The sequence below is a fragment of the Aotus nancymaae genome, unplaced genomic scaffold (genome assembly GCF_030222135.1).
Source record: "Aotus nancymaae isolate 86718 unplaced genomic scaffold, 86718_ANA_hifiasm-v0.15.2.pri h1tg000029l, whole genome shotgun sequence".
Classification (NCBI taxonomy): domain Eukaryota; kingdom Metazoa; phylum Chordata; class Mammalia; order Primates; family Aotidae; genus Aotus; species Aotus nancymaae.
Window position 1 is genome coordinate 92,463,201 of NW_026988442.1, and position 16,201 is coordinate 92,479,401.

Genomic DNA, 16,201 nt, shown 5'->3' on the forward strand with positions numbered 1-16,201 from the left:
AAGACATTTTTCTCTTATTTTTTAATCACTTCAAAAGATACCTGTCTAAAGCAAAAGCAACACAACATAGCATGGGGTCAATATGGATATAAAAGTAAATTATGACACAGCACAAAAAAAAAGAAGAATTCAGAGTAGGCAAATAGTGCTAAAATAAACATCTTTGAACATGAATCTTTGCATGCATTGCTTACACAATAAGGTCCGAACACTTTGCAGTCTGACCTGAGTTACCACTATACGACTGTTCCCACTATTTCAAGTAAGATAACCCCCACATCAGCCCAAAATTGAACTATTCCCCATTTTTAGACTATGTTATGGCCTCTTGCACATTATCTCCCCAACTGGTGATCTCTACTAACATTTAAATGCTAATTATTTTTCCATATATCATCTACCCCATTAGATTATGTCTTACAGGTTATGTTTGAAATCTCAGTGGTAGACACTCAACAAGAATATGTGGAATGAATGGATAAAAAATGACTAGTTGGTAATAATTTTGCCAATACAAGTGAAGAACAGAATTACCTAAAGTAATTAGCAGTGATACCATGCTTATACCTGACATTCCAAACACCTTTAGAAACACGATTATTACATTTTTTGAGTAGTTTATCTAACTCCAAAAACTCACTTAGTATTTATTCCTTTTAATATTATAAAATTCTACAAAAGTTCTGCTCTACATTTCACTATGCCATGTTCTATTACTTACAACGGCTGGGTGGGCTGATGTCCATTACAGTCAGAGTAGGATTGTCTATGTCACTTCCCCTCCTTCTTATTCGACTATCATCATACTCTGGGGTAAAGATACTGCTTCCACTACTAGTGCTTAAGGAGTGATCGGTAGGACTGAAACTCACAGGAGACCGGAAGCTGGTCCCCTGGGTCCTTCTAGCTCTTGGAAAAGTTTTACGACCTACAAAATGAAAAGAGAATGACCTTATACCTTTTATTAATACGTTATACTTTTAAAGTGTTTAAAACGTATAATGTAGAGAATAGAAATTTGTCCTGTGACTAGGCTAAGAAAATGAAATAGCAATGATTGGATGGAAAAAAAATAATCAGGATCTGAATAGGAATTCAAATAATCTCTTATGATAAAACATATGAGTGTGCACACACACACACACACAAACAAATCATAAAAAAGAACCTCCTCACTTCTGGCCGGGTAAAAAATTTTATTCTCATTTCCAATAGTAATTTTAAAATCTAAAACAAAGATTCAAAAGTTCACAGGTAGTAATTTTTTTCTTTTTGTTTGAGATGGAGTTTCACTCTTGTTGCCCAGGCTGGAGTGCAGTGGTGCAATCTTGGCTCACTGCAACTGCCACCCTCCTGGGTTCAAGTGATTTCCTGCCTCAGCCTCCTGAGTAGCTGGGATTACAGGCACCTGCCACCACACCCAGCTAATTTTTTGTATTTTTAGTACGGACGAAGTTTTAGCATGTTGGCCCCACTGGTCTCAAGCTCCGGACCTCACGTGATCCACCCACCTCGGTCTCTCAAAGTGCTGGGATTACAAGCGTGAACCACCACACCTGGCCAGTAACCGCCTTTCTTAAAGGAATGATGTAAGTATCAATCTCATCATCAAGGAGTAATTTTCTAATATCAGTTAAAAATTATTCCTTTTTGGACAGGCTCAGTGGCTCATGCCTATAATCCCAGCACTCTGGGAGGGCAAGGCGGGCGGATCACTTGAGCCTAGGAGTTTGAGACCAGCCAGAGCAACATGGCGAAACGCCACCTCTACTAAAAATACAAAAATTAGGCCTGGCATGGTGACTCACACCTATAATTCTAGCACTCTGGGAGGCCAAAGCAGGTGGATTACCAAAGATCAGGAGTTTGAGACCAGCCTGGCCAACATGGCGAAACTCTGTCTCTACTAAAAATATAAAAATTAGCCGGGTGTGGTGGTGGGCGCCTGTAATCCCAGCTACTTGAGAGGCTGAAGCAGGAGAATCCCTTGAACCCACTGCACTCTGGTGCCACTGCACTCTGGCCTGGAAGAAAGAGCAAGACACCATCTCAAAAAAAAAAAAATTAGCTAGGCATGGTGGCATGCACCTGTAATCCCAGCTACCTGGGAGGCTGAGGCATGAGAATCGCTTGAACACAAGAGGTAGAGGTTGCAGTAAGTAGAGATTATGCCACTGCACTCCAGCCTGGGTGACGGAGTGAGACTCTGTCTCAAGGAAAAAAAAAAAAAAGGAAAATTACTCCTTTTTGGCCAGGTGCAGTGGCTCACACCTGTAATTCCAGCACTTTGGGAGGCTGATGCAGGAGGACTGCTTGAGCCCAACACTTCAAGACCAGTCTGGGTAACATGGTGAGACACTGTCTCTACAAAAAAAAATTTTTAATTAGCTGGGTGTGATGGCAAATGCCTGTAATGGCACACACCTGAACTCAGAAAGCTGAGGCAGGAAGATCACTTGAGCCCAGGAATTTGAAGTTAGTGAGCTATGATCATGCCACAGAACTCAAGCCTGGGCAACAAAGACCTTGTCTTTTAAAATAAAAATGTACTCCTTTTAAGGGACAGGCAAGTCTAAGTTGACATAAAGTCAAAATGCCAATTATACTTTTGTTATAACACAATTTCCTCATATTTTTCTAATGGTATTACACAGATAGGAGATTTTTTAAAAATTTTGTATTTATTTTTATTGTTGAGATTTTTAACTATTCTTGTGGTCTAATTGCTAGAAACTTACCATCGTTATACTCTTGATGATGATATGAAACATGATACCTTCTTGGATATGTTCCTCCTTTTCCAAATTTCTCAAAGATAGGGTTATCATAGTCTGTTAAGACATATAAAATGGTTATCTTTTATTTAAAAAATGCTTAAATATTTCTAATGATGAAAAGCACATTTATAAATTTTTATTTGACTTTTCAAAAATATCCCCTCTCCCTTTCAGCCAAAACATTATCCAATCACATAAACATTTAAACATTTAGAACTTATAAAGTCTAACCTGAAAATTCCTGATGATTATCTGGGTAGCTCTGTGCCCTAGGCATTCGTGATTTTGGATAGCTCTCTCTATAAAGAGAAATGTCACATTAAGTTTAGAGAAAGTACGTTAAGACATTTTTTAAAAATTTTTAAGCAATATCTGTATCTATCTGTGCCTCTCTGTATGTGTGTGTGTAAAGGAGCTCATTCTGAAAGGTTAGCATAACTGAAAAAGAGAAACTACACTAACTTGGTACATGTAGGCAAAGAGCCTGGCTTTTAAAATTAACTTTACAGTACAGTGGAAGAATATTTTGGAATCACAGGTGTTTCTAAGCACTGTGTTTCAGTCCAGGCTCTGCCACTTAACTACGTAACCTTGGCAAATCACCTTTCTGCATCAACAAAAAGGAGATAATTTCCAACTTATATAATCAAGTGTATATAAGTAAAGTGTCCAGGATTGCAAATGGTGAGTACTCAAATACATAGCTTTCTCATTACTACTTCCCTGAATTTCCTAAATGTCTACCTAGTATTATCTACTACCTCAAGTTATCTTTTCAGAATCTGCTTTCATAAAGCAGTTCCAGAGAGGATTAAACTGACTGTGCTACAGGGTGACTACCAAGAATACTATCCTATTGAGACCAGGAGGGGGAGCACTTGTAACAAAAACTTCACATTTTGCAACTTCATCCTGCTTATATTCCTGAACAGCTTCTTCACAGAAGTACTTAGATTTTTGAAATGACGAAAGTACTTAAATTTTTAACTACATGTAGCAATGTGGCACAGTGGGCTACAATTACTAAGAATTTAAATTATTTCGGCCGGGCACGGTGGCTCAAGCCTGTAATCCCAGCACTTTGGGAGGCCGAGGCGGGTGGATCACGAGGTCGAGAGATCGAGACCATCCTGGTCAACATTGTGAAACCCCGTCTCTATTAATACAAAAAAAAAAATTAGCTGGGCACGGTGGCACGTGCCTGTAATCCCAGCTACTCAGGAGGCTGAGGCAGGAGAATTGCCTGAACCCAGGAGGCGGAGGTTGCGGTGAGCCGAGATCGCGCCATTGCACTCCAGCCTGGGTAACAAGAGCGAGACTCCGTCTCAAAAAAAAAAAAAAAAAGAATTTAAATTATTTCTAATCTAGTGCCAGAATGAACATAATCCTGAAATAACTCAGGAAATCTCCAAAACCAACATATTAATGTAAAAGTTGATAGCATTTTCATGGACACAGTTTTAAATGTAAATGTACATAAATTCTAAGTTTGATGGGCCTTCAAACACGCAATTTTGTCAAGCAGGAATATTCAAACTATTATAATCAGATATCATTTTAATTAACAAAGATACTGAGTCCCATGAGGTAAAGGGATTTATCCACACTGTGCAAAAAATCATCTGCCATTATTATGCACAAGTACCAATTCTATTTCTCTGAATGTAGCACAAAAAAGTTACTGATAATCCAACATGCTATCTGTATGAATATTTACCCATATCTATTAAAAAAGAAAAGCTACAGTAAGCTGAGCATGGTGGCTCATATGTGTAATCCCAGCCCTTTAGGAGGCCAAGGCAGGAGGTTTGCTTGAGCCCAGGAGTCCGAGATCAGCCTAGGTAACAAAGTGAGACCCCCATCTCCACAAATAGTACAAATAATTTAGCCAGATGTGATATTAATAGCAAATGCCTGTGGTTCTAGCTCCTCAGGAGTCGGAGGTGGGAGGACTGATCGAGCCCAGGAGGTCAAGGCTGCAGTAAACCGTGTTCACGTCATTTGCTCCAGCCTGGGTGACAGCAAAACTGTGTCTTAAATAAACAAACAAAATCCCCCAAAACTACGATAAACATTACCCATCCAAAGGACTATCAAGTGATGGACAACTTCCTGAGCCAGAATTTTCAGGACTGCTTAAAGATAATGGATCCAGCATCTAGGAAAAAAAATGGTACCATGATTCAATTTGATATAACCAAAAGTTACTTATTAAAAAATCCGACTTAATGAGACATACTTCATGTAACATAAAATGCATCCATTTAAACTATACAAGTCAAGGCTTTTAGAATACTGAGAGCTGTGCAACCCTCACTCACCACAATTTTGGAACAATTCCATAATCAATAGTGGTCACTCTCCAGAGTTACTCATTTTCAAATGTCCCTTGTAAGCAAGCCACAACTTCAAAATTTCCTAAGAAAAAAATATTCTTTCTCTATAGACTATTGACTAAATAATTAAAAGCTAAAATATTTCACATTATTTTGCCTACTGAAAACTGAACATGGCCCCACCCAAACAGAAACAAATGACACTATGATTGTTACATTATTAGAAAATGTAAACTATCACAATAGTGTGAACGTATAATGCAATGCAATGTTAAGGGAATAACAGCAACTCCATGAAAACATTTTAATACTACAAAACTGAAGTATTTTTTAAATGTTTCAGAAAGTTCACAAACCTCAGTTTCACAAAGTTAAATATTTGTAGTTTCACTCTATCTTTCAAATTTTTTTAAAAAGTCTGGATGTTAATCACAGGATTATAAAGCAAATACATTATCATTCACTCACTGTCATTCTTTCACTTATTGAGCAATGTAAGAAAACCAGCTGTATTCCAGCTTTCTTTATACAGGCACATGTAAATTAACGGGTATTTTTTTCTATTTTGTTCAGTTAAGAAGATACGTGATTACAGAAGAGATAATAAACACACACACCCAGTTACCAACCAATCACACTGACCCGGACAACATCTCTTTAAATTAAATTTTAAAAAATCAAACTTTTGCTTACTTGGTCCATGCTCTCTGGAATGAACTCTCCTTCACTGTTGATACTAGTGAATGACCCATTCCGGGCAACCTGGTGTAATTCATCTGGAATGTATCCTGGGGGAGGAGAACTTCTATCTCTACTAGTAGGACCTCAAGGAAGAAAAATAATGTAATTTATAACTACAGGCAAGGAAATCAAATTTTGTTTTAAATAGGCTATATTTCTGAATTATATCAATAATTTTAGCAAAGAAAAATTCAACTTTTATTAACACTTATCAGAACATTCATTTGTAAATCTTCAAATGGTTTTATACTCTTTGTAAATTCGCACCCTTCCACAGTTATTAACCTTACCATAATATTCATTTACATTCAACAGGTAGTATGGTATTCTGACTGCTGATGGGATGATACTACACTATAGATTTCTGGCATTAAGATAGTTTATTCAAGTAATCACATTTCTTATGAGACAATAACCCACTTTATTTTACTTGGTTCTGTGGAAACGATGCTAATATTTATTAGTACAATGTCTTACATTTCCTCATAGTTTTTTGAAATTAAATTATAAAACAGATATGGGAAAGTGAGCAACTATGTTCTGGTCCAATTTAAAGCAAAGAAGGTTTTAGCCTTATGTAAAGGAGTCACTGTGAATATATGCAAGCATCTGTTAGTGGGATAAGGAGAAAGAGAGCAAAATGATTACCAAGACATGTGCATAAGGGAGACTACTGTCTACACTTGTCTGTAAAATGATTAGGAGCTTAATTTGAGTCAGGATTGATTTACGCTTCATAACAACTATAGCCACAATAATCATATTGGTTCCTAATATTTTTATTCCTTCCATATACCTGTGCTTAAAAAAGACCAATATAATCAATTACTAAAAGGAGACAGGGTTTAAAAAAAAAAGGCTATGAAAATTTCATCTGCCTATTTGACAACCCATTTTTCTCAGTGATGCATATGCCAATGCACTCTTGGTTGAGATCTGTTTATCAGCATATTCTCCTAACCTAAAGGAGTATTTCCTCTATCTCCCTTTTATAAAAACAAAGAGAATAGCTGCCAACATATAAGAAAAAAAGATAATGGTCATATCTAGCAAAGCCATTCCAAGTTTAAAGCAGTGCCAATAAAAGACCACTAGTTCTTTTTTTTTTTCTTTTTTTTTTTTTTTTGAGATGGAGTCTTACTCTGTTGCCCAGGCTGGAGTGCAGTGGTGCGATCTCAGCTCGCTGCAACCTCCACCTCCTGGGCTCAGGTGATTCTTCTGCCTCAGCCTCCCAAGTAGCTGGGACTACAAGCACATGCGACCACACTCAGCTAATTTGTGTGTGAGTGTGTTTGTTTGTTTGTTTGTTTGTTTTTAGTAGAGATGGGGTTTCACCATCTTGGCCTGGCTGGTGGTCGAACTTCTGACCTCGTGATCCACCCGCCTCAGCCTCCCAAAGTGCTGGGATTACAGGTGTGAGCCACAGCGCCCAGCCAAAGACCACTAATTCTATATTTAACAATTTCCAATTTCTTCTTATGCTGGAGCTGACATCAAACAAGAATATTTATTAGAATAAGACAGTCAATGTAATTTTAATTTAAAATATATTTAAAATGTCAATTTAACTAGTGCATTTAGCTTGTTCTGTTGAATGCAACTAAAGTAAATCTCAACACTTTGGGAGGCCGAGGTTGGCAGATCACCTGAGGTCAGGAGTTTGAGACCAGCCTGGCCAACATGGTGAAACCCGATCTCTACTAAAAATATAAAAATTAGCCAAGCATGATGGCAGGTGCCTATAATCTCAGTTATTCGAGAGGCTGAGGCAGGAGAATCGCTTGAACCCAAGAGGCAGAGGTTGCAGGGAGCCAAGATTGTGCCACTGCACTCCAGCCTGGGTGACAGAGTGAGACTCTGTCTCAAAAAATGAAATAAAATAATTAGTAATTTTTTTTCTTTAAAATGACAAGTACTATAATGTGATAAGACATGGAGATAAATAAAGAAACGTACAACAAATAGTACTCATACTTTCTAGTTTATAAAGTAAAATGTACGAGTGTTCTCTCAATTTATTGCTACAACAATCCCATGATTTAAAGATGAAGACACATTTACTGGTCTCAGGTTCATTAGAGAGCTGGAATTTGAATTTGGGTATTTCAAATGTTCTTTCACTAAATTTTAAAATTATATCAAAATATATCTGAATGAAAAGGACAAGCGATTTGTATTTTGTGTATCATGTCTGCTGCTTGAATTTCTGCATTCCTGAAACCCAAAGTAGGACTTAAGTAAGACAGACACTTAGAAGAGAATGGTCATAAAATAACTGCTTCTGGGAACCAAAAGAAAACATTAATAATGTGTATTCTTTTTGTGGTTCACATGCCAATTCAAGTTTTTCTTTCATTATCAACAATCCTCTTCTGTTACTAGTCTTTTTTAGATTCCCAACCACATTTATTTTGACCCACTCTCCTGCTTCCTTCTATTCCTCCTGTTGCTCCTCCTCTTAAACTTTTCTCTTTTAAATCCGCCCCCATACATGTTTTCACACTATCTTTAATGGCCATACTCACTGCCCTCTGTGTAAGAACATTTATACCAGTGTTTTTTTGAAATAATGCAATGCTTTTATCAAATAAAAATGTAGATCATTAATGTTTTATACAAACTGAAGAACAGACAGAACTGGGGAGTTTAGAGTACCTGTGCCCATCTCATGGTGCATGAATAAAGCCTCCTTAAAAAACAGCATGTACGATCCTTATTTCTTTATATCATAAGCTTAATTATAATAATATATTAATGGCAAATGAAAATGAATACTAATAAAGTAATGATAAGGCATAATATAAAACTCCTTAGTATCTTTATTTTGACAGCATTCTTGGCAATCACTAAAACCCTAGAAAGGCTTGTGAATTTATAATCTAGTCTATTAATTTTAATATATTATAATTCGTTCTTTTAATTTTTTTCCTCCATTCTATTTGTACAATTAAAATCTCTTTTTTTTTTTTTTTGAGATGGAGTCTCGCTCTGTTGCCAGGCTGGAGTGCAGGGGGGTGATCTCTGCTCACTGCAACCTCTGCCTCCTGGGTTCAAACCATTTTCCTGCGTTCAAGCCATTCTCCTGTCTCAGCCTCCCAAGTAGCTGGGACTACAGACACGTCACCACACTCAACTAACTTTTGTATTTTTAATAGAGTTGGGGTTTCACCATGTTGGCCATGATGGTCTCAATCTCTTGACCTGGTGATCCACCTGCCTTGGCCTTCTAAAGTGCCGGGATTACAGGCGTAAGCCACTTCGCCCAGCCTACAACCTATTTAAAGTTTTATTTGAATTTGTTAACATTAAAATACCCTGAGCATATAAACAAAGAATTTAAACTGGACATTACTAATCCTATAAACTTGAATTTCCAAGGGACATCAAATATTAGAACGTATTTAATTTACATAAATTACAGGAAGTATAGAAAAAGAATATTATTTATCACAAATATGTTTAGGTGCTGCACTACATTAAAGGATAGAGAAGAAACTGAGAAATCACTCATTTCGTAATTCAGACACTAGTCTTCTTTCTTACCTATTATAGAAAGCCGTTTTTTCCTCTCTGCTACCGATACTGTATTGTCCAAATCTTCTAGTGATGGCAATGGTTCTAAATTAGTAGCCTACAAAGGAGAAAAGACAATTAACGTTATTCTTCCTCCCTGGGGCTTTAAAAAGAATCCTCTCCCTTACCAAGTACAAACTATTTTATATTGTTTGTGGGCCTTAATCAAATCCTCTCTCTGAAATTTTAATTCTAACATAATTCTTCCTAAGTTGCCAGCTTCTATTAGCTTCATATGTACAATATATTATACTTATTTATAACTATGTCTGTGGTTTTAAGGAGCAAGGATATTAAAGTATAGTAAGTAAAGGATGAAAGTTTACATTTAATCATAATGAAAATATTACAATGGTTACAGAATATAACTATGCTTCATATATTAACTCTTATAAGCATAAGTCCTATAATTCTTACTGAAAAAAATATCCCAAGTCATACCTGTGTACTTCCATTTATTACAAGTAATATCTTGAGGCTCTTCATATGAATACTACGATCCAGCAGTTCCACAGCTTTGTCCAAGTCATCTTGAGTAGTTAATGGAATTACCAACTAAAAACAAACATAAGGCATCATTCAGCTATCTCACCAGGTCAAGTTCTTCCACTAGCATCTCTACTACTAAGGAATTACAAATGTCAAAATACCTTGCTCTTTGATTTGTTACTATGATGAAAGTCTAAATGTGTATGTGCAGATTGCTTTGCTCTCCTCATTCTACCATCACTAAAATCTTAGAATGAACATGGATGTTTTTAAATTTTGCTTTATCAATCATTACATTCTTCTAGAAAACAATGTTTAAGATTAATTTTCTAGAATATTTCCATAATGTTGCTAAATTTAATTTATAGTAGATTCACCCCTAAACAGCATAAAGGAGTACAGACAGAGATCATATGAAATAAAGGTACTACTTTTCTTCTGTGTAGATCAAACTCATTTCTTTTTTCCAATAGTAACCACAAATTTGCACTCTTAGCTGGTGTGCTCTTCAACATACCAACATCCTGAGCACCTGCCATGGAGGACAGCTGCTATGGAGGGGTACCACTAGTAACATATCTGCAATCTACAGCCCACCTGGGGTTCTTCTCTCTGAGCCTGGTGACCTGACCACTAGACCCTACAACAAATAAACTAATGAGTTAACCATTCCATAGTAAACCCTGAATGTGGAATCTGCTTTCATTAGTCCTCTCATGCAGCAGATGTTATAGAGGACAAAAGCACCTAAGAGTTCTATGAGAAAAAGCATAATTCATACAATTTAAGAAAATAAAAACATCTGTTACTTTCTTAAAAAGTAAATTCCATTTCACTGAAGGAGGGACAGAATAAAAACAAGTGAACATATTCTGCACTTGTTAACTGGCTCTACTTAGCACCATATATGAGCCATTCAAATGTAAGGTTGAATTAGTTTGGGGTCTTCTACAGTATTCTTTGAGGACAAGGACCGCCCCCCCACACCAGCAATGAGCAAAGAGCAGACACATGATAAATGCTGTTTAATAAATATCACAGTGGTAAAAGCTCAATCTGAACCCAAACCCAAAAGCTGGCTAGTGTGTGTTCATTCTGCAGACTTCTTTATGAAAATAGTCCCTGGGGTTCTGGTTTTTTTGTTTTGAGATGGAGTCTCACTGTCACCCAGGGTGGAGTACAGTGGTAATCTCACTCAGCACACTGCAACCTGCCTCCTGGGTTTAAGTGATTCTTCTGCCTCAGCCTCCCTAGTAGCTGGGATTGCAGGCATGCACCACCACAAGCAGCTAATTTTTCTATTTTAGTGGAGGACGTGGTTTCACCATGTTGACCAGGCTGGTCTCAAATTCCTGACCTCAAATGATCTGCCTGTTTGGGCCTCCCAAAGTTCTGGGATTATAGGCATGAGCCACTGACTGTGCCTGACCAAAAAAGTCCTTGCTTTAAGAAAGGCTGCCAGACATGAATATAAAGGATTCATGTGTATTCCATCAGAAAATCTACTTGCACTTACTTACTCTGCACTTAAAACATATTGTTTGTAGCTAATTTTCTATTACTGTAAGTTACTAACTGGGCTCTTTTTGCTCTATGAGAATTTTTTTCTAATAAAATACAATTATTAACTGCTTGGTATCAAAGAACGAGCCTGATTTACCTATCTACTTAAATACATTTCTATTTCCCACCAATTATGAAACATTGGTATATCTTGCTTCTATCTTCAATAGTCTAGTACTTTTTAAGCACTGGAAAATTTTAAAGCAATGATAAAGACTGTTCTACCAATTTTCCACCTGAGGGGAAAATCCGAACCCTTACTTTTACCATACATTTATAACTGGATTGTTTACTTCTCCAAGTAAACAAGTGACTTTTTGTGGGGAAACGTCACTAAGTCAAAAGACAGAAAAAAAAAAAAAAAAAGGAACATAAATGATTCTGCTCTTCTTCAGTTTGCTACTGTAAAATGTAATATCCTGGTGGAGTGCCTGGTGCAGCAGCTTAGGCATTGCCTACAGACCTAATGTGATCCTGCCCATGTTCTAAGGTCACCTATTACAAACTAAAATGAGGACTAAGAGTCAGGAACAAGTCCCAAGTTATCTACATTATACTAAATAAACGAGAGAATGTTTCCTTGCTTGGTGAATTCACTTCCTTCTCATTCATGAAATCGATCTCCCTCTGACTTCTTTTTGATAAATCAGTTGTTTGTGGATATAAATCCTTTCTAGAAAGGAAACTTAAAATTGAGTTCAAGAAATATTAACTGAAATCTGAAAGAACTGAATTATCTTCCTGACTTTACACAGTGAAGTATGAAGAGAGCCATTAAAAGGTTCTCCAGGCCAGAAGCAGTGGCTCATGCCTGTAATCTCAGCACTTTGGGAGGCTGTGGTATGCAGACTGCTTAAGCCCAGGAGTTTGAGACCAGCCTGGGCAACATGGTGAAACTGCATCTCTACAAAAAATACAAAAATTAACAAGGTGTGGTAGTGCATGCCTGTAGTCCCAGCTACTTAGGATGCTGAAGGGGGAAAACTGATTGAGCTGGAGAGGTTGAGGCTGCAGTGAGCCATGATTGTGCCACTGCACTCCAGCCTGGGCAACATTTCTTTCAAAGAACTTCGTATATTGAAACAACTCATTTATTAATGGTTTGCTTGTACCACAAGTCTGTAAGGTCTACTCCATGAAATGCTGTTAACTTATAAATTATAGCATTATTCCTAAAAAATTAACACATATTTTCTGAATATAAAAAACAAATTCACCTAATTACTAATTATTAACTATATTGCCCTATAAATTTTAAGATCACAAGATCCTGATATCTCATAGAATCTCAAGAACTAAAGAAACTTCAGAGATCATTGAATCCAATCCTAAGTTTACAGAACATTAAAAAGGGTTTCTCCACAATGCAGAGCTCCTCACTGCTAGAACAAGCCTTTAAGATCATATGCACTGATTCTCAAATATAATAATCTAATTGATCCCTAACCAACACTAAAATAATCCTTTAAGTTTTAACTCAACTGTTTAACTACCAAAGCTCTGTCATCTGTATCCAAGAGTAGAGTAAGAGAGGAAAAGACAGTTCATCAATCAAGTACACAAAATATAAACAAAACATAAACAAACAACAAAATTCCAAGTAATACATATATTTCCCCCATAATAAACCCTCACTCTGTTATTTGCATAGTAGCACCTCTATTATTTTCCATAATGAAATAAATCCATTTTAGTCAGTTAAAATTTACTTATGATGTTTTCTTCTTCTGACATACCATATTTGTCAATCCCTAAATAAAAACACAAGTCTTAAAAGCAGTCTCTTAAACGAACACATTACTTTTCAAGATAAGACCTACTAAAGTAAAACAGTACACGTTTACCTCGTTATTGGTATAATGTAGATCCATAGGCTGTCCAAAGGCAATTTTAGCTTTAGATCTCAGATCTTCCAGTTTAACTGGTCTGGGGAACTGAAGGATTCTATACAAACACAATTTTAAGATTTTATTTTCATAGGCAAAGTTAAATAATAAATGTGCAACAGTTACCTCCTTTTAGAAAGATACAAAATTAAAAACTATGTAAATATTCACTTTACTTAAATATTATGACAGATCATTTTTTATCACAGGCACAAATTTTCAACACAAAGTTTAAAAAACTCTGAAGTTTGTTTTATCCTAATACAAATTTTAAAAAGGAAATTCTCAAAGTTTTCTGCAGTTTTTAATTTCCACTGAAACTACCATATGAACATTAAAGAGCAATGCAAAATGTCCATTGAGGAAAGTGATTAAACTTAACTATGTAACATCTGTATGACAGAATGCAATGAAACTGTTAAAAAGAAGAAAGTTGTTCTCCAGGGATTCAAATTTTGATTTCTGTATCCTTATCAACTCAACATTTTTGGGTACATGTATCATGTAGGCATACTTCATATATATATACGCACACATAAAATTATTATTATTATTTTAGACAAAGTCTTGCTCTGCCGCCCAGGCTAGAATGCAGTGGCACAATCCCAGCTCACTGCAACCTCCGCCCCCTGGGTTCAACTGATTCTCCTGCCTTAGCCTCCCTAGCAGCTGGGATTACAGGCACACACCACCTTGCCCTGCTAATTTTTTTTTTTATTTATAGTAGAGACAGGGTTTCACCATGTTGGCCAGGTTGGTCTCAAACTCCTGATCTCCAGGTGATCTGCCCGCCTTGGCCTCCTGAAGTGCTGGGATTACAGGCATGAGCCACCACGCCCGGCCTAGTATTTTTTAAAGATGAAAATTCTAATGTTTTCTTTCTATTTCCCAAAGGACTGGCCTGTGCTGCCCCTAGAGAGCATGCACCTAAACCCTGAAGACCATGTAAATCCTGAAAGGAAAGAGACATGTCTGCTTTGCTCCCTTTCTTCCTTCAGGGCCTAGCATATACTAAGTACTCAACAAATAATGCTGAATGAATGAAAAAATTTGGAAAATATTCATAAAAGAATCTTAAATTCTTTTAGGAAAGCAGATTGGACAGTTCCATGGTTTATTTGGTATATTCCAGTTTTAAACATTTCTATGTAAAATATGTTTATTTGTGAGCCACTTTAAAATCCTTAAAACTGTTAGGCTTTTCACTACACTAATTTCATGAGACACTAATAGCAGAAACGAAATTCCATTTTTCTTAACTCCTATTAGATCCTGTTAGCAATTTTGTTGTCAACTACGACCCTATCATTTGTGCACAGAGAGACAGATACCAAGTAGAAGGCTAGGTTTACATCTCTGCTAAATAATTTAGAGCCACTAGTCCAATTCACTTTCCTCAACATTACTAATGACACACATGTCATACATAGCACTGAGGTCTCTTGAGAAAGATCAGAATTGTGAATGCTAAGCTCATGTATATAAATGCTATATAGTATCTGGAGGGATGAAACAATTGTAAGAAAAAATATATTTAATTTCCCCTGGGCAAAAATAACAGGAAATGACAATATTTAAAAGCTGTATTAAGCAGTGACCTTTAAAGACATTAATCATTTCTAATGTTTAGCCTGAATTTTGACATATTTTATCTATCTTAAGTGTAAGGACATTACACATTCCCAAGGACTACTCTATTCTCAATTTGTAAGCCATGAAACTTCATTCAAATCTGAAAAGAACCTTTCAAGAGCTTAATTAGCATACACATTTGATTAAATCAATTAACAAACAGGTAATGTTTCCTTCCTTACCTTTTTTCTCCTCTATGTTCAAATTTGACTCGGACATCATTCTGTAATGAAATAACAAATCAGTCTTTCAGAACTAGACAAATCATTCAGAGATTAGATAAAATTTCTACAATTTCTAAATCATTTTTTTAAAAGCCATTCATTTAAAACAGAGCAGACAGGGAGGGAAGTTTCCATTTCTGTACCAGCACAATCAATTGATAGTGTCTGCTAAAAAGTTGAGAATTATGTTGCTGAATCTGGGTGCAACAGGAAAAAAAACCAAGATCTATTAAAGAAGGTACCAGGAGTATGAGATATTTGCTGATCCTGTTATGGCAAATACAGATTATATTTTTATGTGTCATGCTGAGTATCCCAAACTAATTTCATTTATCAGAATAAAATCATCCTCATTTCTAAACATCCAGAATAGATTATTTGAATAACAACAACAACAACAAAAAAACAATTTGCTTAAGTGCTTGAAAATGGATAAAATGTCAGCTTTGGAGAACAGTTACCACATTAAATAAAATGCTACCTTATTTTTTCTGGGAAGGGGTCAACCTTGGCTGCAGAATGCTACCATTCTTTATAAACACATACTTTAAAAAATTTTCTTTTATTTTCAGTTCAGGGGTACATGTGCAAGCTTCTTACACAGGTAAACTCATGTCATGGGGGTTGCTTGTATAGATTATTTAACCACCGAGGTATTAAGCCTACTACCCATTAGTTATTTTTCCTGACCCTCTACCTCCTCCCACCCGCCACCCTCCAGTAAGCCCCAGTGTGTGCTGTTCCCCTCTATGTCTCCACGTGTTCTCATTAGTTACCTTCCACTTATAAGTGAGAACATGGGGTATTTGGTTTTCTCTTCCTGCATTAGTTTGCTAAGGATAATGGCCTCCAGTTCCATCCATGTTCCTGAAAGGATATCATCTTGTTCTTTTTTATGGCCGTATAAAATTCCATGGTGTATATGTACCACATTCTCTTTTTCCAGTCTACCGCTGATGGGCATTTAGGTTGATTCCATG

At 36.4% G+C, this 16,201-nt stretch overlaps 1 protein-coding gene across 1 annotated transcript in view; it reads right to left on the reverse strand.

Annotated features, from left to right (window-relative positions):
- Positions 1-16,201, reverse strand: part of MAP3K2 (mitogen-activated protein kinase kinase kinase 2) — a 78,089-nt gene that overhangs the window by 24,309 nt on the left and 37,579 nt on the right. The window contains exons 4-12 of the mRNA XM_012462329.2: positions 15,180-15,220; positions 13,324-13,423; positions 9,869-9,982; positions 9,398-9,485; positions 5,807-5,937; positions 4,856-4,935; positions 3,009-3,076; positions 2,739-2,831; positions 722-928 (exon numbers count right to left, since the gene is read on the reverse strand). Of these exons, the coding sequence (XP_012317752.1) occupies positions 722-928; positions 2,739-2,831; positions 3,009-3,076; positions 4,856-4,935; positions 5,807-5,937; positions 9,398-9,485; positions 9,869-9,982; positions 13,324-13,423; positions 15,180-15,220 (922 nt within the window). The remainder of the gene's footprint in view (positions 1-721; positions 929-2,738; positions 2,832-3,008; positions 3,077-4,855; positions 4,936-5,806; positions 5,938-9,397; positions 9,486-9,868; positions 9,983-13,323; positions 13,424-15,179; positions 15,221-16,201) is intronic.